The 26,459-nt window shown below is 36.9% G+C and overlaps 1 protein-coding gene across 3 annotated transcripts in view; it reads right to left on the bottom strand.

The window, feature by feature from the left end:
* Positions 1-26,459, bottom strand: part of LOC150080668 (fibrillin-2-like) — a 1,460,049-nt gene that overhangs the window by 583,011 nt on the left and 850,579 nt on the right. For all 3 annotated transcript variants that reach the window (XM_090381969.1, XM_090381968.1, XM_090381967.1), the window contains exon 32: positions 23,349-23,471. In XM_090381969.1, the coding sequence (XP_090238095.1) occupies positions 23,349-23,471 (123 nt within the window). The remainder of the gene's footprint in view (positions 1-23,348; positions 23,472-26,459) is intronic.

Below are 26,459 nucleotides of genomic sequence, written 5' to 3' on the forward strand. Positions count from 1 at the left end.
AACTCAACAACCATAACAAATTCAAGACAAGAAATATAAGTAATAGAGTGAAGAGATAGAGAAAAAGAGATAGAGATACATGCAAAAAAGTAAAGGAATGAAAGAAATCATGATATAAATTAAATAAAAAAATACATATAAAAAATATACAAATAAAAACAGAAAAGTATTTTGTCACATAATGCACAATCCCGGTGTCATTAACAAAAGTCTTCAAATGCATGAAATGCACCAAGAATGCAAGAAAAGATGACAATACAAAATCTCTATTTCTAAAGCAATGCACATGTCAAGAAACAAAGGTAAAACAAAGGATTAAAAAAATTAGTAAATTTAGAATAAATTTAATAAATTTATTAGGTAAAGGTCAAAAAAAGGTATATATATGTGGAAGGATAAAAAATAGTAGGCATATGATTTATGGTTGACTCAACAAAGAAACAAAAAAGAAAAAGCAGAAAAAGAATTTACCACAAATGATAGACATCACTAAAATATTTTATTTACTTCCATTCCAAGACAGGAATGGAAGTAAATAAAACACACAAAGCAGCAAAAAAATATTCTCAATTTCTATATATATATAAAGTAATAAGGAAATAAGAAATTAATAAATAAATAAGAAAGGAGACAAAAAAGATAAAAAGTAAATTTAATTTTTTATCTTTTTTGTCTCCTTTCTTATTTATTTATTTAAAGTATTTTATTTAAACGGTATTTTAATTTCCCAGATATTGACTGGAATTTCTGGGTTGGAAATTCACACACTAGCAAGGCTTTTGTGGATTTATTGGATGACTGTTTTCTACATCGGCATATGTTCGGGAAGCAACTAGAGGGAGCAATACTCTTGATCTGATTATCAGTAGTGATTCTTCATGCATTAAGAATCTGAAGATAAAGGAACCACTAGGTGGCAGTGGTCACACAATTGCAGTGATAGCTGTGACCACTGCCACTAGAAGAACTAATGAGACATGTGGTAGAGAAGAAAAATGCATGGGATACATATAAATTAAGGGGTGACATGGAAGCCTATGATAGATAGGTCTGTAATCAAGTAACAAAGGAGTTAAGGCAGATTATGATAAATCTTTGGAAAAGGATGCAAAGAAAAACAGCAAAGAGTTCTTTACCTATGTAAACTCTAGAAGGAAGGGGATGAATCAGATTGGTCCACTAGATATCAATGGGTCAACTGTTGATGATCCTGCTCAGGTGGCTAACAAACTAAATGAGTATTTTGCATCTACATCACACATGAGGAGTTATTCAGGGAGGGAAATGCCAAATGTGAACTAAAATCTAGCCAGATGATTTTGTAGTAACTGAGAGGAAAGTGGAGGAGAAATTGTTGAAGATAAACATAAGAAAGGCACCCGGGGTGGATGGGATCTGTCCAGTTATATTAAACGAGGCAGCAAAGGAAGTAAGCAAACCCTTAGCCATAATTATGAGAGCTTCCTTTGACTCAGGGGAGGTACCCATGCACCGGAGGTGTGTATAAATGTGAACCCAATTCACAAAGGAGGATCCATGGGCAACACAAGTAATTGTTATTATTAATGTTATTATCATTAACCATATGGTGCAAGGAAGCCTGAGGCTTTTGCTGCACCGGCCAAAAAAAAAAAATTGAGTTACCCTGAGAGAGAGAGAGAGAGAGAAGGGAATAACCAAGAAAGAGAAGAATGATGATATCCAGCTCAGGACCCTGGGTGTGCCAAGCCCATACACACCAGGTGTGAGTCCTGTTAGTTTAACTTCTGTTCTAGAGAAATTAATGGAGGCACTGATTAAAGAAGCACTGCAGGATCATCTAGACAAGACTTCAGTTATAGCTTGGACACACATTGGTTAGTTAAGGGGAAGTCTTGTCTGACCAATTTGATTGGATACTATGATGTGATCACAAAGCAACTAGATGCAGGGAATAACTTTGATATCAAACATTTGGATCTTAGAAAGGCTTTTGATACTGTTACACATGGAAGACTGCTGCACAAATTGCAGCACTGTGGCACTGGAGGCAAATTGCTGCTATGGATAAAGGAATGGTTGAGTGAGAGAAGGCAGAGAGTGGTAATCAATGGGCACTGCTCTTCGTGGACTAATGTTATTAGTGGAGTCCGCCAGGGTTCAGTGTTGGGTACACTGTTGTTTTCTGTATTTATAAATGACACTGATGAGGGTATATCAGCCTTAATGTCCAAGTTTGCAGACGATACGAAGGTTGGCAGGGTTGTTAATTATACTAATGACAGTATCCTGCTGCTGCTGCTGCTGCTGCTGCAACAGGATCTAGAAAAGTTGAGCAGATGGGCTGAGAGGTGGGAAATGAAGTTTAACGTTGACAACTGTAAAGTACTACATATGGGAAGCAGTAACCCCACAGAATATAAATTCTGTGGTACTACACTGACAGTGGTAGAGAATGAAAAAGACTTGGGGATAATTGTGCAGGCAGATATGAAGTTTTCTGAGCAGTGCAGACGGTCTGCAAGAGTAGCTCATGGTGTCTTGTCAATGATATACAGGAATTTTTCTAGCTAGGATAAGGAGGTGATTATCCCTTATATAAGGTGATGGTCAGGCCACACCTTGAGTACTGTATACAGGTCTGGAGGCCTCATTTTAAGAAGGATGTAGAGCTGTCAGAACGAGTACAGAGAAGGGCAACAAGATTAGTGAATGGAACAAAGGGTTGCACTTATGAAGAAAGGCTTCAGTTTTTGCAGATTACAGTGTTTGGAGACTATGCACCTGCGAGGTGATCTGATTGAGGTGTATAAAGCTTTGAATGCTTTAAGTATGTTCAATGCTGATGGAATTCTTCCTCTTGCTCAGAATAATCACCTGAGAGGGCATAAATTCAAATTAAGAAAGACAGTTGTAGGATAGATGTGCGGAAGTTTGCCTTTAGCCAGCGGGTAGTTGATTGGTGGAAGAGACTTCCATCTTTTGTTGTGAAAGTTTAGAGCCTAAATAAATTTAAGGCTGAGCTGTACAGGTATTTGGAATGAATGGAGGGGTGAAATCGGAGCCTTTTTTTTTTTTTTTTTTTTTTTGGCTGATGCTGCATAAGCTTGCTTTTTTGCATCATATGTCTCTACTAATGCTAATGCTAACATTGTGAAAACCACTAATATTGTGAATAAACCAGAAAGTGCAAGGTAGTGCAATTTCCATTATAAATATGACCTTTTAGAGAGATAAATGGATTAGTAATATAGCAAAATTTTCAATTTCGAAGGACTTGGAACAAATTACAAAAAAAAAAAAAAAAAAATTTTATTATTGGGTTCATATTATGATAGTTTTAAGATACCTCCATTTATTCCTACGGGATGCAAAATACATGTCCATGATTTTTTTAAGTTTGCACCAGCCAGCAAAAACTTACGTAAAGTCGAATTTCCGTAAATCAAGTATTACGTAAGTTGGGGAGTTCCTCTACTCTTCATTTTACCTTTTTTCGCTCCCTTTATTATTTCCATATTTCTTTATTTTCCTTGCATTGCTGGGGTTTAGTTACACTGCCTTATATAGCTTTTGGCTACTTTCTTGCTTCCTTTTCCTCTTAGTATATTTTTATCCGTTATGTTATTTCTTTTTCCTCTTATATATATAAATATATATATATTATATATTTAATTATATATACAGTCCATTCCGGTTATTTGGGACACATCGGGACTAGTGCATTTTGGCCCGATTAAGCAGCTGCCCCAATTATCCAAAGTTTCACGTAAATAGTTAAAAATACAACGTACCCCCCCCCTTTACAATTGGTTCACTGTACAATCAAATCACATTACGACGAACTCACCATCGTAAAGTACCATTCACTATATGATGTGTAGTAAGCGCCGTCATTATGATCACATTTGTGAATTGAATTTTAATTCTATTAAACAGCGATTCTAATCAGCGAAAATAGGGGGAATATTATCCACAGGCTATAAAAGTAAAGATATTATTAAGCACAAATTTACCCTTTATTACCTTACCAATTAAAAAATTAAATGATATGTGAAAATCAGAAGAATATAAGTGATAATCGGAATAATTAATAGGTACTGTAATATGTACATACGAACTGGTTGACATTTCTGTTCACTGACATTTGTGGGTGGGGGGGTTAAAATTTAAAACAGTAAAAAGATAAGCAATCAATGACAAAGAACATGGCACACACAAATTGCTGTTGTTGTTTTGGTTTTTTAGGAGCATTAGCAACTAAGGCCATATTGCTCCGGGATTGCAGTGGTCATTCCCTGACCTTTCCACATCCTCCGTATTTGGTGGTGACGGTCTCAAACCCCAGTCTAATCAAGAAGCGTGTGCTACGCACTGCTGCTCCTTCCCATCTGGCTATGGAGGCGCCTACACAAACTGAAAGTAACATGATACGCACAAGTGAGAACGGAGTAAAGAGTTACAAAGCTTTAAAAATAGGAATGAAGAGAAGATCTGAAAATTAATTTTTTTTTTTCATATGATTGAAGATTTCATGGAAGTGTAAACACATTTCATCATAATAACCCACAGAATTCCAGCTATCGGTATTATCGCAAATTCAGTAAGATCGAGTTTACTGTCCGTTAATGATATATTTCATTAACAGAAAAGTCCAATAAACAGGTGACTACTAATTGTTTTTATTGTTTTATGGTTGTGACCTCCAGAATTTTGACCGAACCATGTGGTACCGTCGGAGACAATTGTAGGGTAATCTCCAGTGCTGCGGTCTCCTGCCCCAATTAAATGGCATGCTGTTCCAATTAAGCGAAGTAAACCCTGGCTATTTTCTCGATTGGATTCTGTTTATTAAGATTGGCCCCAAATAAACAGCTGCCAAGATTGGCCCAAATAACCGGAATCCACTATATATATATATACAGGGTGTCTCAAAAGTATTGGTACAAACATTTAGGGGACTTAGGTAACATCTAAAGGAATGTGAATCGCATAAGAACCCATAACCGGAAACGTCACCCTAAGTCAGTACACGGTGCTGTTCATCAGTTCGCGAGAGGGAAAATTTCTGGTTTACTCATTCAAGCAGTAGCCGCCGCATGAAGAGCATGCATGCATTGATATACGAACTGTGAGCTGGCAAACATGCACCTAGTGTATGGATTAGCAGAGGGCAATGGATGAGCCGCTCAATGAATTTAAGGAGAACGCTTCCCAGACAGACATGTACCGGACCACCGTTTGTTTGCGCGTGTGCATCAAAATTTGTGCGATTATGGGTCATTTAGGGGTAACAGGAGTAGTGCGGGCAGACCATGTTCAACACGAACTCTGGCCATGAAAGAAAGTGTGTTGAATGCTGTCCAGAATAATCTTACTACCAGCACACGTGCCGTTGCCTCTGCCTTAGGAGTGTCTCGTTGCAGTGTACAGCGTGTCTGGCTTGACGATTCCTTACACCCCTTTCATCTCCAGAGGGTTCAGTTACTGCTCCCCCAAGATCATCCTGCACGTGCGGCTTTTGCGCAGTGGTTTCTCCAAGAAAGTGCTCAACACTTGAATTTTCCAGCCTATGTTTTGTTCATGGATGAGGCTTATTTCACTCGGGAAAACTTATTCAATCAGCACAATGCTCATGCGTGGGCTCACAACAACCCACATGGTGTGTGTCCCCATGCGGCACAACATTGTTTCGCAATAAATGTGTGGGCAGGTATGATCGGTGACTGCTTAGTCGGCCCATACCTGTTACCATCCCGCATGAACTCCGCTAAATATCGGATCTTTCTTGAACAAGTTCTACCAGGGTTACTTGATGATGTTCCAGCAAATGTGAGATGCAACATTTGGTTTCAACATGAAGGGGGCACCTGCCCCTTATGGAAGGTGTGTTCGTAACCATTTGAACAGGCATTTTGGGCGTCGATGGATTGGCCGTGGTGGACCCATTGCCTGGCCCCCACGCTCACCTGATTTATCGAGCCTTGATTTCTTTCTGTGGGGGGGGGGTCCTCAAATCTATCGTGTATGAATCGCCTGTGCAGATGGAAATGGATCTCGTGGCGAGACACGTCTGCGCTGCTGCTACTGTCAAAGAAACTCCAGGTGTGTTCAACCGTGTCCACCAATCCATGCTGCATCGGTGTCACGCATGCATGACTCATGGTGGAACCTTCGAGCATCTGTTGTAACCTCATGAAATGCATCCATCTCGTACTCCATTGTTAATAATATGTCAAATAAATGTTTGCCACTAATTACTGTCTTGTGTCATTTCTGCTTCTTGTGCCTCTGCTACTACTTTCCAGTGACGTTTCCGGTTATGGGTTCCTATGAGATTAACATTCCTTTAGATGTTACCTACCTTCCCTAAACATTTGTACCAATATTTTTGAGACACCCTGTATATTTGAAACCAGGGGCACACATCTGGTGAGTATGGACATGGCAAAAACGTGGGTCCTGAGCTGGATGTCAACATTCTTCTCTTTCTTAGTGATTCCCTTCTACTTGTGACTCTCTCTCTCTCTCTCTCAGGGTAATTCAGAAATTGTTTCCCCCACCCCCCTTTTTGGCTGGTGCAGCATAAGCCTCAGGCTTCCTTGCACCATATAGCTATTAATAATAATAATTATTATATATATATATATATATATATATATATATAATATACTAAATAGATACGTTATAGTGTAAAGTTAATATCTTTAAAGTTTGAAAATCCATATAGCCATAGTCCTGCCATATCTCCAGTATACATGAAAACCAAAATATAAATCATATTAAGTAAATTAATAAAATAATAAAATAATAAGCCCAACACAGGAAAATTATTTTGCAAGGAACTTTGTCGAGGGCTAAACCCTTACAAAATAACCAACCCATGCTAGACTGAGCCATCGGTTTCTGTTATCATCTGCCTGTATACTAACGCCAAAATAATATAATAGTGGAAATGTGGAATAATTTAGTATAACATTAACGTAAGATTTGAGACAAATGTAAGTCTAGAATGCCAAAACAACAAGTGTCGTACCGTAATACATAACAACAATTTATAAATGATACAGGCTGTATCATTTATAAATTGTTGTTATGTATTACGGTACGACACTTGTTGTTTTGGCATTCTAGACTTACATTTGTCTCAAATCTTACGTTAATGTTATACTAAATTATTCCACATTTCCACTATTATATTATTTTGGCGTTAGTATACAGGCAGATGATAACAGAAACCGATGGCTCAGTCTAGCATGGGTTGGTTATTTTGTAAGGGTTTAGCCCTCGACAAAGTTCCTTGCAAAATAATTTTCCTGTGTTGGGCTTATTATTTTATTATTTTATTAATTTACTTAATATGATTTATATTTTGGTTTTCATGTATACTGGAGATATGGCAGGACTATGGCTATATGGATTTTCAAACTTTAAAGATATTAACTTTACACTATAACGTATCTATTTAGTATATACATAACGTCCGATGTAATGTTCGATCGTTTGATGGCATTAATTGGGTGTTCTATATATTACACTTTAACTATAATTTTACATCTTTACAACCTAAACTCAGTAATTTTATGGATGCTTTATATATATATATATATATATATATATATATGCATGCAAGGTAGAATTAATAGGTCTGTTAAAAAAAAAAAAAAAAACATAAAAAAGAGAAAATGTTAAGATGGAAGTGTGAATTACACAAAATGCCAAAACTAATTGGAGAAGGGCAGGATAGCAGAAAAAGGAAGTATTGTAGGTGTGAAAAATAGAAAGAATGTGAAAATCCTATTTGTTATAATGAATTAAGCAAAATTATAGGCTGAATTGAAAAGTCAATTAGAGAGAAGGTAACTATAAAGCAAAAAATTAAGTAAAAATGATTAAATTAAAATAAGAAGTGATAGTAAGCATCAGATATGGGTGGGTAATTTTGGTCATAGGTCCAGAAAAGGGGTAGAGCAAATAAAAAAGTCAAATCTGATGTTAGTTAAAAGTAAAAATTAATACATGATCAGGTACTTCATCAGGAGACTACACCAGATCATGCATCAAAGACTGCATTTCTATACTTGTCCATACCTGTAGAAGATAAGCAAATTTAATAAAAAACTGAATAAGATCAAAAGAGGGGTAAAGTAGTATATTTCTCACAAAATATGGACAAGGTAGTCTCTGCACAGTGTATGCTTTATAAAAATTAAATTAATTAAGGTGAATTAAGAAGTATAGTGGTAAAAAAAAAAAAAAAAAAAGTATTTAAAGTGCAAACTAGATACAAAAATAAGTGTTTATAAGTGAATGATGCAATTTAGAATAAATTTAATGAAAACTAGGGGGCTTTGCTCCCTGCACACACTTCTTTTGATAAAATAAAATAAAATACTTACAGAAGCTTTCAACTCTGTGTGTGTCTCTTCCTCAGCTATGAGGAAGAGACACACACAGATATATAATATAATATATAATACTGGTGTATGCCTCACAGACAACTCTTAAATAAAAACTATGATCGTAGTGTGAAAGACATCATTTCATCTGTATCTCATATTGTGCTCATCCTTCACCGCAACCATATATTGCACTACCATGAATAAGTAAAGCTTCACTAATAGAGAAGGCTATTGTCACTTATTCTCGGTGACCATCTGACAGACCCGTTTCAAAGCTAGTTGGCTTTTGATTGGTGGGTGCCTTTCACACTATGATCCGTAGTATGAAAGGCACCCACCGATCAAAAGCCAACTAGCTTTAAGAGTTATCCATAGTGCATCTACACCAATATTATATAGATATAGAATCTTTAACTCTTAAAATATTATGCCTCGTTGCATTTAGTTTATTTAAATAAATACGTTGCACATGGAAATCAAGAATGGTACCGTGTGGTCATGTTAGATAAACATAGCACATGACCACGCTTAAACAAAAGTTTGCTTTACCAGGGTAAACCTAGTTTCTGTTACATATTTTTGTAAATTTTACATATTACCACATAACCCGCATCTCTCTTCTCCCATTGACTGAATAAATATCATTAGGAGGAAAATTATTTTAATGTATAGAAAGATAATTTAAGGAGAATATGTATATAAAATTTAAGATTTAAAATTTAGTGCAAGCAAATAGTATAAGGTAAAGAAGTGAATTGAGGATAGAGAAGGAATAGAAGTGTAAATAAAAATAAAAAGTAAACAAAGATAGATGCATAATAACTCTGCCATTTGGTCTTCTGTCAATTAATTTTGACCTACATTCATTCTATATGCACTTATTTTCAAAGCTGGAACATTTGACAGCCATTTTATTACTTCTTGTTCTACTGGACTTGACACTACTATATTCAACCACTTATATGAAATATGTATTTTCATTTTATTTTTGAACTGCTATTTTTTACTTTCCAATCTTTTTTTTTTTTTTTTTTTATTATCTTCAACCTTTCTGACTACAGAATTTAATTATTCCCAATATATTTTCCAGCTTTCGTTTTGCACTATATAATTTCTGCTCTATATTTTCTGCTCTATATATACTTTCTCCTGGCCAACATTTCACTTATGTATTTCTATGCATATATTTTATAAAAAAATGAATATAAAGGTCACTAACTCTATCTTTTAATGGCTTTCTTTCAAGTCCATTTTCTCACTATAAATTATTATGAGCTCCAAGCACTCACTCTAAAGTATTACTGCCTTAGCTTCTTTTATTAATCCAACTCGATATTTTTTCACTATTATTTCCGACTTCAACTTTTTGCTATGCACCACTTGAAAATTCCAGGTATCGATTTTATACTCTATTTTGCAACTTTATGCTTTCAGTTTCTTTTTTTCAGCTCTTTTTATTTTTATATTTTTATCCTCAGCTCTCCATGTTTTGGCACTTATGTTTTGGCTTCTTACCATGCAAGCATTTGGTATTGGTCTCTTTTTCCTACTTACTCTTGCACAGTCAGGGCCATTACTAAAAGGATCGGCTTTACGATCCCAGCTAGCTTAGTAATTTTAATTATCTTTTTCTTAACTTTTTATCTTTATACTTCTACTTTTTCCCATTCGTAAAGCTATTAGTGAAATACGAGTGTGATAACCCCCAAGGCAGAATGTGCTGGTCCCAAAGGAACTAGTAGTTGTTGGTGACTCTATTGTCAGGGAAACATGCTTTGTAAAAAGGATAGGTGGAACAGGGTATGTCTGCCAGGGGCAAAGGTTGATGAGGTTGTAGAGCAGATATCATCTTTTAAGGGCACAAAAAGTGATATAGTTGTACACGTTGACACTAATGATATTAAGAGTAGGAGACCGGCGGAATTACTTAACAAGTACAGGTCACTGTTGAAAAAAGCTGTGAATTAGGGTTCAATTTGATAGTGTCTGCAATTCTGCCCCGACATGATAGGAGGGAGTATATGATGAGAGCCTTGTCGATCAATTCGGCCCTGGAAAGATTGTGCAAGGCTCAAGGGGTAGAATATTTTTCAGCCTGATCTGTACTTGTTAACGGAGAGACTGCTTCTACAGGGATGGGATACACTTAAATAGAAAGGGTGCAGTTAGGGTAGCTAAGAATAGGAACAGGAGCATGTATACTTGCGTGTACACCAATGCAAGGAGTTTGGTAAATAAATTTGATGAATTTGAGGTACTGCTCAAAACATCAAAGGCAGATATTTTTGGGATATCAGACACGTGGTGTCACACAGATATAAGGACTGCAGAACTAGAATTTCGGGAGTACAATGTCTACAGAAAGGATAGACAGGATAGGAAGGGAGGAGGGGTTATGCTATTAGTTAAGAAACACACAAAATCCAAGGAAGTGAAGCCAGTCGACATTGCTGGACAGTGCAGTGTCGAGTCAGTTTAGTGTGACATAAGCATTGGGAAATCAAAATTGAGAGTAGGAGTGTGCTATAGGCCTAATGACTCAGATGAGTATAATAAGAAACTGTACAGGGAAATAAAGTGGGCCAGTAAATCAGAGAGTCTTGTAATGGAGGATTTTAATTTCCCAGATATTGACTGGTATTTATGGGTTGGTCACTCACACACTAGCAAGGCTTTTGTAGATTTATTGGATGATTGTTTTCAACATCAACATGTTCGGATGATTGTTTTCAACATCAACATGTTTGGGAGGCAACTAGAGGGAGTAATACTCTTGATCTGATTATCAGTAGTGATTCTTCAGGCATTAAGAATCTGCAGATAAAGGAACCACCAGGTGGCAGTGATCACAGTGTTCTGAAGTGGGATTTACTCAAAGAGGTAACTACCATCAGGGGTAAAGGGAAGGATTTTTTCTTTCGTAAAGGCGCCTCCGATGGTCTGAGACAATATTTAAATTCTATACAGTGGGACCAACTGATGATGTTACCAACAGCAAATTAAAAATGGGAAGCATTCAAAGAACTTATCTTGGAAGCTACTAAGCTTTACATTACAACTAAGAAATATTGTTCAAGGTTTAGGCCTAAATGGATATCAGATGAACTAATGAGACGTATGGCAGAAAAGAAAAATGCATGAGGTACATATAAATTAATGGGACATGGAAGACTATAATTGATATAAGCTGGTCTGTAACCAAGTCATAAAGGAGATTAGGCAGACAAAGGCAGATTATGAGAAATCCTTGGCAAAGGATGCAAAGAAAAACAGAAAAGAGTTCTTTACCTATGTAAACTCTAGAAGGAAAGGGATAAATCAGATTGGTCCACTGGATATTGATGGTTCAACAGTTGAAGATCCTGCTCAGGTGGCTAACAAACTAAATGAGTATTTTGCATCTACATTCACACATGAGGAGTTATTCAGAAAGGGGAATGCCAGAGGTGAAGTAAACTCTGGCAGTGAGCAAGATGATTTTGTAATAACTGAGAGGAAAGTGGAGGAGAAATTGTTGAAGATAAACATAAAAATGGCACCCGGGGTGGATGGGATCTATCCAGTTATATATTAGAGGAGGCAGCAAAGGAAGTAAGCAAATCCATAGCCATAATTATGAGAGCTTCTTTGGACTCAGGGGAGGTACCCATTGACTTGAGATGTGCAAATGTGACCCCAATTCACAAAGGAGGATCAAAGGCTGACACAAGTAATTATAGACCTGTGAGTTTAAGTTCTGTTCCATGAAAATTAATGGAGGCACTGGTTAAAGAAGGACTGCAGGATCATCTAGACAAGACTTCAGTTATAGCTTAGACACAGCTTGTTTTTGTTAAGGGAAAGTTTTGCCTGACCAATTTGATTGGATACTATGATGCGGTCACAAAAGAACTGGATGCGGGGAATAACTTTGATATCATATATTTGAATCTTAGAAAGGCTTTTGATACTATGGAAAACTGCTGCACAAATTGGAGCAGTGTGTCACTAGAGGCAAATTTCTGCTATGGATAAAGGGATGGTTCAGGGAGAGAAGACAGAGTGTGGTAATCAATGGACACTGCTCGTTGGGGACTAATGTTATTAGTGGAGTCCCTCAGGGTTCAGTGTTGGGTCCATTGTTGTTTTCTGTATTATTAAATGATATTGATGTGTTAAACAGTAACTCGGAACAGTAACCGCAGAGCAATGTATCAACTCTGTGGTACTACACTGACAGTGGCAGAGAATGAAAGGGTTGGGTTTGGATTTTTTTTTAGGAGCATTAGCAACTAAAGCCATATTGCTCCGTGGATATGAGGTGGTCATTCTCTGACCTTTTTCTAGCAGGGTAAGGAGGTATTTATTCCCTTGTATAAGGCAATGGTCAGGCCACACACCTTGAGTACTGTATACTGGTCTGGAGGCCTCATTTTAAGAAGGATGTAGAACTGTTGGAACAAGTACAGAGAAGGGCAACAAGATTAGTGAACAGAACAAAGGGTTGCTCTTACGAAGAAAGGCTTAAATTTTGCAAATTACAGTGTCTGGAGACTAGGCACCGGCGAGGTGATCTGATAGAGGTGTATAAGCCTTGAATGGTTTGAGTATGCTCAATGGCGATGGGATTCTTCCTCTTGCTCATAATAATGACCTGAGAGGGCATAAATTCAAATTGAGGAAAGACAGGTGTAGGATAGACGTGCGGAAATTTGCCTTTAGCCAGCGGGTAGTTGGTTGGTGGAACAGACTTCCATCCCTTGTTGTGGAAGTTGATAGCCTAAATAAATTTAAGGCTCAGCTGGACAGGTATTTCGAACGAATGGATGGGTGAAATGGAAGTGTTTTTTTTTTTTTTTTTTTTGGCTGATCCTGCATAAGCTTGCTTTCTTTCCTCATATGCCTCTACTAATGCTAATATGAATGTTCCTGCTGTGCTTAAATCTCTTGCTATCTTCACTTACTTTTTATTTTTATTTACATTTTTATTCCTTCCTTATCCTCAATTCACTCCTTTATCTTATACCATTTGCTTGCTTGCACTAAATTTTAAATCCTAAATTTTATATACATATTCTCATTAAATTATATATGCATATTCTCATTAAATTTATTCTAAATTGCATCATTCACTTATAACCACTTATTTATGCATTTAGCTTGCACTTTAAACACTTGGTTTTTTTTAGCACCTCTTTTTTTACTGTACGTACGTACGCACACACGTCAGTCAGTCCGTATATATATATATATATATACTGACTGAAAGTCAATATATATATATATATATATATATATATATACTGACTGAAAGTCAATATATATATATATATATACTGACTGAAAGTCAATATATATATATATACTGACTGAAAAAAAAAAATAAGTGAAGGGGCTAGAGAGTGATAGGTATGAGAATGGTGGTAGTAGTAGTAGTTGTAGTAGTAGTAGTAGTAGTAGTAGAGGGACGGCGTCCGTAGCCGAGTGGGCAGGAGCGCGAGTGCAGTAGCACACGCTCTTTGAGTAGACCGGGGTTCAAGCCCCTGACTGCTGAATACGGTCGATCTGCCAACCAGCGTGGCAGATTATGGTCCATTTCCCTCAGCATGAATTGTTGAGGAGGCTTCCACCCTGCAGTGGGTTGATAATGGCTGCACTTTACTTTACTTTAGTAGTAGAGGCATGTGATGCAAGAAAGCAAGTGTATGAGCTTATGCAGCATCAGCAAAAAAAAAAAAAAAAAAAATCACACCATTCCCTCCAAATGTCTGACCAGTTCCTCCTTAAATTTATTTAACCTGTCAACTTCCACAACAACAGATGGAAGTTTGTTCCAGCAATTAACCACCCGCTGGCTAAAGGCAAATTTCCGCACATCTATTCTACATCTGTCTTTTCTCAATTTGAATTTATGCCCCCTTAGGTTCGTAATCTGAACAAGTGGAAGGATCCCATCAGAATTCAGTGTGCTCAACCCATTCAAGGCCTTATACACCTCAATCGGATCACCGTGCAGGTGCCTAGTCTCCAGCCACTGCAATTTGCAGAACTTAAGCCTCTCTTGGTAAGAGGATCCCTTCATTCCCCTCACCAATCTTGTTGCCCTTCTCTGTACACACTCAAATAAATCTACATCCTTCATAAAATGGCGCCTCCGTAGCCAGGTGGGAAGGAGCAGCAGTGCGTAGCACAAGCTTCTTGATTAGACCAGGGTTCGAGCCCGTCACCACCAAACTACGGAGGATGTGGAAAGGTCAGGGAATGACCACCGCATATCCCAGAGCAATATGGCCTTAGTTGCTAATGCTCCTAAAAACCAAATAACTAACTAAATAACTTCATAAAATGAGGCCTCGAGACCTGTACGCAGTACTCAAGGCGTGGCCTGACCATTGCCTTATACAGAGGGACAATCACCTCCTTCTCCCTGCTAGCAAAATTCCTATATGTCATTGACAAAACCCCATGACCTGCCCTGGCAGCCTGTCTGCATTGCTCAGAAAACTTCATATCTGACTGAACAATTACTCCCAGGTCTTTTTCATTTTCTACCACCTTAAGTGTAGTACCACACAGTTGGTACGTTTCTCTGGGGTTACTTCTACCCATATGCAGTACTTTGCATTTTTCAAGGTTAAAATTCAGTTGCCACTTCTTAGCCCATCTGCCCAAATTATCTAGATCCTGTTGCAGTAGCACACTGCCATTACTATCATTAACAACCCTGCCAACCTTTGTATCATCTGCAAACTTCGACATTAAGCCTGATATACCTTCATCAATATCATTGATAAATATACAAAACAACAGTGCGGACCTAACACCGAACCCTGTGGGACTCCACTAATAACATTAGTCCATGAAGTGCAGCACCCATTGATTACCACCCTCTGTCTTCTCCCACTTAACCATCCTTTTATCCATTGTAGCAACTTACCCTTAATACCATTCTGCTCCAATTTGTACAATAGTCTTCCATGCGCAAGTGTCAAAAGCTTTCCTGAAATCCAAATATATGATATCAAAATTATTTTTTGCATCCATTTCCTTATGTAACCACATCATAATATCCTATCAAATTTGTCAGATAAGACTTTCCCTTAACAAACCCATGCTATGTCTGAATTATTGCTGCCGTCTTGTCAAGATGATCCTGCAATGGTAGAGTGATAGGTGTGGATTTTTCACACACCACTGGCCTTGGATTTACTGCCAGCACCAGTCTAAATTTCTCACTTTTTGGCTTAACTTGTAACTTTATTTATTTCAAAATTTTTTTCAGATACATAATACTTCCATATTTCGTCCTACTCTATCTGTCTTTTCCCACATTATCTGTTTAAATCTCACTTTATCACCTTAATTTGTACTTTTTCCTCTAGACTCACAAACATTATGCTCATACTAAATGTAGTCATAAACTATTAAATACATTTAATAGTTTACAACTACATTTAGTATGATATTTGTATACACCGTATGCATATTTTTATTTCTAATTTTGACAAAATTTTTATCTCTAGGTGTCACTGTTCTATAACTTTATACACTGCTTGACGAAATTAACAGAACAAGACATTTTCATGAATATTTTATTGTGAACAGTGTCACTGAAGGTGAATATCTGATATAATAGGCATCCTGGCATGCAAATTCTGAGTACCCAAGAGAAATTGATCTACCACCTAACATTATGCAAATTATTTATGTATATCTATAAAAACACAGATTGCAAACATATCACTTCATTCCTGTTTTTGGCTTCCTCAGTGGGACAGCCACATCTCTAGCACTCACGATGGCAAGTTATCGTTTAGATGATTTTTTGAGATGGCAGGCTGTTGGGTGACTTGAGCAGTCAGAGGCAGAGGTGGCAAATTGGCTTAATATGCAATTCGGTGTCATCTTGGCACTATGGAAGCAGTTTCAGGAGACTGGAACCATTACAAGAAGAGCTGGCCAAGGTCACCCAAGGGTACTTCAACCAAAACAGACTGCTACCTGGCTCTAACAGAAAGATGGAGCCCTATGATGTCCTGATCAATCTACATGAAGAGATCAACTATCTCTTGATGTAGCCACAGGTTAAAACATTTCCAACCAGACTGTGCTAAGAAGGCTCAATTTAAGTGGGCTCTACGCAAGGAAGTGAGTGATTTGTATCACATTAATCCCAAACCACCGCAGAGCTAGTCAAACCTAGTGCCATGAACATGTAACCTAGAGCCCTGACAAAATGAGGTACAGTTCTTTTCTGTGGTAAGTCCCGTTTTAGCCTACAAAAAGATTCTAGATGTTATTTCATAGGCGCCTCTGTAGCCAGATGGGAAGGAGCAGCAGTGCGTAGCACACGCTTCTTGATTAGACCGGGATTCGAGCCCATCAGCACCAAATACGGAGAATGCGGAAAGGTCAGGGAATGACCACCGCATATCCCGGAGCAATATGGCTTTAGTTGCTAATGCTCCTAAAAACCAAATAACAACACTAACAATGTTATTTCATTCTTGCATCAAATGCCTCTACTAATGCTAATGCTAATCTGGAGACAATGAGGAATGCAGTACCATCCCTCCAACATAAAAGAAAGGGACACTTACAATGGAAGTGCTGTTCTCATGTGGGGTGGAATAATCAATGGCACACCCCTATCCATGTTTTTGTAAGGGTTCCGCAACTGTGCAGAGGTACCAAGAACAGATCCTCGAACCCTATGTGTGACATTTCAGTGGTAAGGTTGGCCCAGATTTTCTTTTCATGCACGATAATGCCACTACACATAGAACTCAAGAGGTGGAAGAATATCCTGAAACTGAAGATAACCAATGATTGCCATGGCCAGCAAGATCACCAGGCTTAAATCCAATCGAACATGTGTAGGATGCCCTTGGGCATTGCACTGCATGCCGACAGCCAATTCCTTGGTCACTTGGTGAGCTAAGGTTTCCACTGGCTGAAGAATGGGATTTGTTGCTACAGAATCTTATAGATACTCTCATATCAGGCATGGTTCACTGCTGTCAGGCCTGTTGAGCCATTGGAGGGGATTATATGCTGTACTGATGTCATGTGACCATAATTTCAAGTGTCTTTGATTCTGTAGTCTTGGTAATTCTTAAACCCCTATAAATGTCTCTCATACCTATCCAAATTTTCTTGCTGTCTCCTCATTTCATCATTATGCTAGGGTACACTACCATGTCAAATTTTGTCTCACTTCATTGCAAGCTGCACGAGTACACCACTACATGTTCCTTTAATTTTGTCAAACAGTATATTTGTATCTCATTGGTGCATGCTACTCAGTTCTGGTTCTGTTTTGTCCTGCATACAGTTATGTTGCCACCTCATGTGTCTCTACTATGTACTAGCTTTTTACTATGTTTTCAAATCTCTTTAACTTTATTTGGATTAGACTAATAAGTTACATGTTTCCAGAAATTTCTGTTGTGGATTCCAGTTTTCAATTTCTCGTCTTCATAGCATCAACTTCACATCAAGTTCACAAGCCATTTTCAAAATACCTTCACTTTTTAATTTTTGTAAGCAAATTTTTATTTTACTCAAAACAATTTTTTCATTTATTTTGGTAAAAATAAAAATTTTATTCTCATTTTTATTTATGTTTATGCTTTTTACCCTTTGGCTTGCGGTTTACATCAGTATGGCAACATCCTTATTTTGTCAATTTTGTAATTATTTTATAATTATTTATCTCGTATTATACATTTTTTTTTTTTTTTTTTTGTTACCTTCTATCCTCCTGCTATCGCTCTCTAGCACCTTCGTTTTTTCCCCCTTTTTTTTTCTTCGCTTTATTGTCCATGCCCTACATAAATTTAGCATTTGTTGCTTTCGGCTGAATTAGATTACTTCCTCTTTTTTCCATTTTTCTGTCTTCACGTTTCCAATTTCTTGTTATTCTATTCAACATATATATAAATATATATATTCTATTCAACATATATATAAATATATATATTGAATAGAATAAAAGGCTCAAGGTAGCAGGAGGACTATGGCTTGGGGAGAACTGAGGGGGTGGGTGATTGTCTTCTGAATCACAGCTTTATGAAATGTACAGCTTTTTTGTCTTGTAGAGCTTTCAGGATCAGGAGATGATATTGCCAAGGAGATGTCTTTGTGTGAGGATATTAAGTGCCAACTCAACATTGTTATAGGCCTTTATGAGAGCTTGAAGAACAGGGTGGATGCCCTTTAAGGATTTAAATTGGGGGCCCATCAAGCTCTTAGCTGCTCATATCAACACCAGAGCTTGCACTTGCTCATCAGTCAACACAGCAGCAAACCCCAAGGCAGAATGCACTGGTCTCACAGCAACTAGTTGTCAGTGACTCTACTCTGAGGGAAAAGGGAAATATATTGTGCAAAAAGATGGAATAAGATCAGGATATGTCTGCCAGAGGCATAAGTTGATGATGTTGTAGACCAGATATCATCTTTTAATGGCATAAAAGGTGATATTGTTGTACATCTTTTGTTTACAACAATATCACTAATGAGAAGGATATCTGCAGACGTAATTAACAGTACATGTCAATGTTGAAAAAAAGTCGCAAGTTAGGGCTAAATTTCGGTAAACAGGATCTGGAAAAGTTGGGCACATGGGCTGAGAGGTAGCAACTAAAGTTCAACATTGACAAATGCAAAGTGCTCCATATGGGTAGCAGTAACCCCAGAGAAACATACAAACTGTGCGGTACTAAACTCAGTGTAGTGGAGAATGAAAAAGACCTGGGAATAATTGTGCAGTCTGATATAAGGTTTTCAAAGTAGAGCAGCTCATGGGGTTTTGTCAATGATATACAGGAACTTTGCTAGCAGGGATAAGGAGGTGCTTATCTCTTTCTATAAGGCAATGAACAGGTCACACCTTGAGTACTGCAGGTCTAGAGACCTCATTTTAGGAAGGATGTGTAGAGCTGCTGGAATGGGTACCGATAAGGGCAACAAGATTGATGAGGAACAAACGGTTCTCTTATCAAGAAAGGCTTAAGCTCTCCAAATTACAGTGTCTGGAGACTAGGCACTTGCGAGGTGATCTGATTGAGGTGTATAAGGCCTTGAATGGTTTGAGAAGGCTCAATGCTGATGGAATTCTTTTTCCTCTTGCTATTATGCACCTGCAGGGGCATAAATTCAAACTGAGGAAAGACAGTTGAAGAACTGATGTGCAGAAATTTGCCTTTAGCCAGCGGGTGGTTGATTGCTGGAACAAACTTCCATCTATCATTATGGAAGTTGATAGATTAAATAAATTCAAGGAAGAACTAGACAAACTTTTGGAGCAAATAGATAGATGAATGGAAGGTATGGGTTTTTTTTTTTTTTTTGTTGTTGTTTGGCTGATGCTGTATATGCTTTCTTTCTTGCATCATATGCCAATACTAATGCTAATATATATATATAAATATATATATACATAGTCTCCTATCATTAATATCCGAACACCTGTATATCTTTCATTTACAAGAAAACTAATAAAGTGTGGTGAAACCTTTAGCCTTGCTCACAGTCTCTATTCTTCTATATATACAGGGTGTTTCAAAAGTGATGGTCAATAATTTAAAGGTGAACTGTACAGACTACAATATGCAAAAAAAGCCTAGTAAACATGGGTTCTTAAGTGAAACGTTTTCGAGATATTGCCCTTTTCCAGTTGGGATCCACCACTGATTTGTTTGTTTAGGTTAGGTTATGCTTATTCTCTCTATTTCCCCTCTCAATGCTCTGAGATGTAGCAGGCATACTAGTACTCGTCAAAGGATAATCAACATGAAAATAGGTTACAGCAACAAAGAGTATGCGGACATGCACTTCATGTATGGTAAAGCCAACGGCAGTGCATGCGAGGCTGCACATTTGTACCAAGAAGTATTTCCCTGCCAAAGGCAGACTAACAGGTGCACATTCATCAGGGTACATCAATGCCTTAGAGAACATGGGCGCTTTACACATGGAGTTACGAGCAGGTAAGCCCAGAAGCATAATATCTGATGTTGAGGAAAGGGTGTTAGAAAGAACATCCTGTAACATGTAATATCTGTAAAATCCTGGGGTGTTGAAACCAAAAATTTCAACACCCCAGGATTTTACAGATATTACATGTTACAGGATGTTCTTTCTAACATTATCTCGCATTATGAACCATTTTCGAGATAATGTGCATTATCTCGAAAATGGTTCATTTGTGGCTCGATATTCACTGGGACTTTTCTTCTTATTTTAGTTTGTACTTTTCACCTTTAAATTATTGACCATCATTTTTGAAACACCCTGTATATAGGAAACTAGAGGTACTTCACACACAGACAGTCAATTGCTGCTATATACACCGAACTGTCATTATCTACTAAAATTTGAAAAAAATTATGAAAAAACCCTTCCACTTATAATGCTATTTGCGGTTATTCCCTTCAAAAGTGTATAGGAGTTCAGTGTGCGTGCGTGTTTTCCATTTTATGGGAGGCATGCATTTAAAAAGTTCATGGCCTGAGTATTAAAAGGGTGTATTTTGGGAGTCTGGTATCATTACTTTTCAAGATAGCCTCCTTTGGATTCAATACACTTTTGCTACTGATGCTGCTTGTTTGTTTGTTTGTTTGTTTGTTTGTTTGTTTGTTATTTGGTTTTTATGAGCATTAGCAAGGCCATATTGCTCCAGGGATATGCTGTGGTCATTCCCTAACCTTTCCACCTCCTCCGTATTTGGTGGTCACGGTCTCGAACCCTGGTATAATCAAGAAGCATGTGCTACGCACTGCTGCTCCTGCCCACCTGGCTACGGAGGTGCCTACTGATGCTGCAATGTGTGATTCCAGCTGCGAAGAAAGTTTTCTCTTGGGCCTAAAGAATGCTTCCACTGCAGCACTGTTGGTGATAAAATTGGCGCCAAAGAAGTAGTCTTTCAAATTAGGAAACAGGTGAAAGTCCCACGATGCTAAGATCTACTGAATGTGGGGGATGTCCCAAGATTTCAAAGCCACAGTCATGCAATGCAATCACGGAAATGACAGAATTGTTGTTGTTGTTATTTGGTTTTAGGAGCATTAACAACTAAAGCCATATTGGTCAGTGAATATGTGGTGGTCATTCCCTGACCTTTCCGCATCCTCCGTATTTGGTGGTGATGGGCTCGAACCCCAGTCTAATCAAGAAACGTATGCTACGCACTGCTGCTCCTTCCCACCTGGCTACAGAGGTGCCGACAGAATTGTGAGCAGGCACACTGTCCTAGTGGAACTCCTTTGCTGAGTTTTCCTCAATGTTTGGCTTTGATGTTTCCAAGCAAATGCCTCAAAAGATCTAGATCTTTTGAGGCATTGCTTGGAAACATCAAAGCCAAACATTGAGGAAAACTCAGCAAAGGAGTTCCACTAGGACAGCTGTGCCTGCTCACAATTCTGTCAGGCACCTCTGTAGCATCAGGTGGGAAGGAGAGCAGTGTTTCTACTGTTTCGGCTGCTCCTTTGTCTATGGCTGAAAGTGACGGACCCACATCTCATCCATGGCCACAAACGTTTCAAGGAAATTTCCTGGATCTGATTTAAAATAATGCACATGTTCACTTGACTTGTCAACTCCTGTGCATTTTTGATCTGCTGTCAACAACTTTGGGACCCATCATGCTGACAACTTTTTCATAGTGAGAACCACTGTTAGTATGTGATATGTGGGTTCAGATGAGATGCCTAAAATGCTGGCAATGTGGCTAACTGTCACGTATCACCAGATCATGCACACTCAACAACTTCTGAAGTGATGGACACTGCAAGTGTTCTCCAGTGTGGGAGATCTTCCAGGATGTCCCTCCATTGTTTAAATTCTACTGCCCAGGTTTAACCACAGAATAGGAAGGGGCATCCTCTCCCAGTGTTGTAAGCACATCCTCATGAATTGCCTTAGGCATTAGTCCCTTTTTTTCCAAAATACTGGATGACTCCACAGTGACGATTTTGTCTATCATTCCTCATTCACACAACTTTGTTACCTTCAGGACTTGCAATTAAAAAAAAAAAAAAAAAAAAAACATTATTGAAACCGCATGAAAGTTAGTGGGTTAGTATTTGAAGCGTTATACCTTAAGTACAGAAGTTTTTAACACTTTACAACTACCCTTTCATACACAGTCCATGAAATTTTCAAACTGCCCTCGTATTTCCATGTTAAAGATGTTTTTCCATTTAAAAAGTCATTCTAAATTATTTGAAAATATTCTGTAGCAAACTTTTGGATTGTCAATCTTGGGTTGCTAAGTGGGCCTGAAAATATACCCAATTTCTCATTACCCTCTGCACATCAGACTTCTTGAAGAATTTAATTTTTCTCTCTTGCTTACTATTTCACAGTAATATTAACTTTATGATGAAATAGCTGATAGGAGAATAAGACCATGGTAACTTCTGGAATTTTGTTAGTGTTAGAGTTCCACAAGCCCATCTACATAACTCATCTAAGCTAACTTAAAGTATAGACACACCTCTGAAATTTGATCACTATTCATCAAATGGGAACAAGGCTAATCAATAACTATGGTCTTGATCGCACAGTAAAGAATACACAAATTCATTTAAGAAATACATTCATGTAAAACTATGAACTGTGTGCTTTCTATAAGCTTAATAATTAATTACTGAAACTATAAAATTCAACCTTGTTTTCTTACTCTTTCACATATATAAAGTTCCACTGCTCTGTGTTCTGAGCTCCAGGTTGACCTAATGCTCAACTTGGGATTATTACAGATTATGATAATTATTATTACCATTTCAAGAACTTCAAATGGAGAATTATTTTTTAAAGCCCATATAATAATAATTAATGCATAAAGCATTCAGAGCAGAGTAACTGAATGTTAATTTTAAAGGAATACTATACATAGATTTGTTAATGCAGCTGTATTTTCTGGAAGTAAGAAAACCATTATCTTCAGTAATTCTCTTTATTAATTTTTACTGCAGCACTTACCTCTACAAGAGGTTCCATCCCCAGTGAATCCTTCATCACATGAGCATTTAAATGAACCATCAGTATTAATACATGCAGCATCTGTATCACAGCCACCATTATCTCTAAGACATTCATTGATATCTGAAAAAGGAAATTAATTTCTCTCACAAATTAGAAAAAAAAAATATCATAAACAGAAGTCAGAATAAATTAACAGAGTAACATAGTTAATAGAAAAATATTTATTCAACAATAAAGATGCTTTTTTTTTTGTTGGTCATCAATGTAAACTCAAAAAATTATTTCCATTTCCTATCATTAGAAGTATTTTTTTAAAAATTAAATACAGTACTTAACCACTATAGCATGATAGGAAGCAGATATTTCTCACTGATTTTTCTATTAGTCAGTAATATTAAATGCTTTAAAAGTTGAATATATTCACAACTACAGGAGTTTTTTTTATGAAATTTTAAAACATAATTCTTAAAAGATTTCTAACAATACCACATAAATATTTATCATTAATTTTTTTCAGGAAATGTTTACTGTAAATTTTAAATTACACATTCTTAACTGAAACATAAATAAACAAATAAAGGATTTTATTTGTTTTTTGTTAATTTGTTTGTTTTTTTATTAATACAGGCAGTTCTCGCTTTACGAGTTCCCGGGTTTACGAGTTTTTTTTTTTCCCAGGTATCAAGTATCAACAAAATCGAAAATATGAACATTAATTGCAAAAAATGAATGTTAAACATTCATAAATACCGCATTCCAAATCACTTGCATAGCTATACAATACAGTGTACCCTGCTTTACGATATTAATCAGTTCCAGTTATGTTGCCACGTTAAAATATCGTAATGCGAACCCAATAAGACATTGTTTTTTGGTAATTCGTTTCAAGATCTCAGAAGTTGAAATTTTCGCTGTATAACTAAGCTATTTATCTCTCTAAAATGTCATTTTTAAGGTCATTAGTGTGACCTTAAGGCCATATAAAAAGTTGTGAGCATGGTTTGTAAATTGTATTAGTTACTAATTCAAAACATTAAAATGCACTATGCTTTCATTGTTATCATATGTTCCGTTACAAGAATCAATTTTAAACACCTTCGTCATATTTTTCTAAAACACATTTCTGGAGGTCACGACCATAAAACAATAAAAACAATTTGCACTTTCCAGTTTATTGGGCTTTTCTGTAAATGCAAGCAATTATAAACAAGTAGGAAACTCGATCTTCTTGCATTTGCAAAAATACTGATAGCTGGAATTGTGTGGTTTTTTCCGTTATTATGGTGAAATGTGTTTCCCCTTTACTGAAATCTTCAATCGTATAAAAAACATAAATAAATTTTCAGAATCTTCTCTTCATTCCTTTTTTTTAAGCTTCATAAACTTGCTACTCCACGCGAATCGTGTTAGTTGTAATTTGTGTGTGCCATTAAAAAATGCTTATGCATTTAATTGTGAAATTTATAATTAAAAGAGAAGATTATCTTGGAAACAAACACCTCTTGAAACATTTCTGAAGAAGACGACTCCTTGTGCAACAAACTAATGAGTGCCGAGCCAATAATGAGTGATCAACAAGTGTGCATTTAGTGGATGATGATGAAGAATAAACATTCTTTAGCATTTGTAAATCGTAAATAATTTCTCTGTTATTATAATTTGCTTGATTTTACAGGCTATGTTTTCATTTCTTTTGATAAATCAATCATTGTTTAAACACAAACTAATTAGCTAACTAATTTCATTGTTGAGAACGTAAATCCCTATTTTTAACCTTATGTCTATGGGAAATAATTTCCCGCTATACGAGTTTTTGCTTTATGAGCGTGCGCTAGGAACAAATGAACTCATAAAGTTGAGAGCTACCTTAATTACTTTTCAGCTGTCTCCGCTATCCATTGTGAGTTTTTGTAAACACTGGGCAGAGGTACACGATATTAACACACACTGCAGAAGACTAATGACTGTCAGCTGTGTGTAAATAACAATAACAGGATTGCATTTTGGTGAATAGCCTCTTCAGTCAGAATGAATACTTTGTAAATCATTGCAGTAAGTATGAAATAATGGTGTCTCTGAAAATGTATCTAAGACTAACTAGAAACAGTTCCCTTTTGTTCTTTATTTCCTTTCTTTTCTTTTCTTTGGAAAAATAGAGTGGTGCATATTTGACATTCTAGAATAGTCCTGGACAACCTGCTAGCCCACATAGTCCTCCAAAACCTAACATGATTAATGAAGGTTTCTTATGCTTCCTCTAACAAAAAGATGGATGAACCAAACATTCAGCATTTTTGGTTGCAGCACCACTTTATTCATTTAAGAAAATTTTTGCATAGAAAGACTATCTATGAATTCAATTATGATTGATGTGGTAAAAACAATGAACTTCATCCAGCCTTGATGATTTAAGCATATTAATTACAAGGATATTTGAAAAATCAGTTTTCAAATATGGAGTTTTTATGTAGCATACATAAGTAAGAAAGATGGTACTGATTAATAATTATAATTCCCTCACAAACCATAGATTATAATCTATGGTCTGTGAGGGAATCCTTTTTGTGGGAGTACAAATATAACTCTGCTCAAGAGTAGCTGACAATATCTCCAAAGAAAATAATTTGAAAAGAAATTGTTTCATTCATTCAGGAAGCCTCCTGAATGAGTAACAGTCCCCAAGGATAATATGATATTTGCTTGCTCAGTACATATCTCTATAAACATGTTACCATATTCAAAAACAAAATTAGCTCGATGAATATGATAAGAGTACCCTTATTTCACTACTGCTTTCCTATCTCTTATATCACACCACACCAACTCAATATCTTGGAACTTCTTATCTATTGGGTATATTCTTCTTGAATCAATGTGCTTTGCATAGACAATACAGGTGGGTGAACTATGCCTTATTTAAGAAGCACATGAAATCTATGGCACTGCATACAGCTGACATAGCCGGCTAGTGCAATATTGAGTCAGTTTAGTGTGACATAAGCACTAGGAAAACGAGATTAGGAGTCTGTTACAGGCCTAATGACTGTGTTGAGTATAACAAACAGTTGTACAGACAAAAAGAATGGACCATAAACAGGACTGCTTTGC

This window comes from Mastigoproctus giganteus, chromosome 9 (genome assembly GCF_048544385.1).
Source record: "Mastigoproctus giganteus isolate SK-2022 chromosome 9, ASM4854438v1, whole genome shotgun sequence".
NCBI lineage: Eukaryota > Metazoa > Arthropoda > Arachnida > Uropygi > Thelyphonidae > Mastigoproctus > Mastigoproctus giganteus.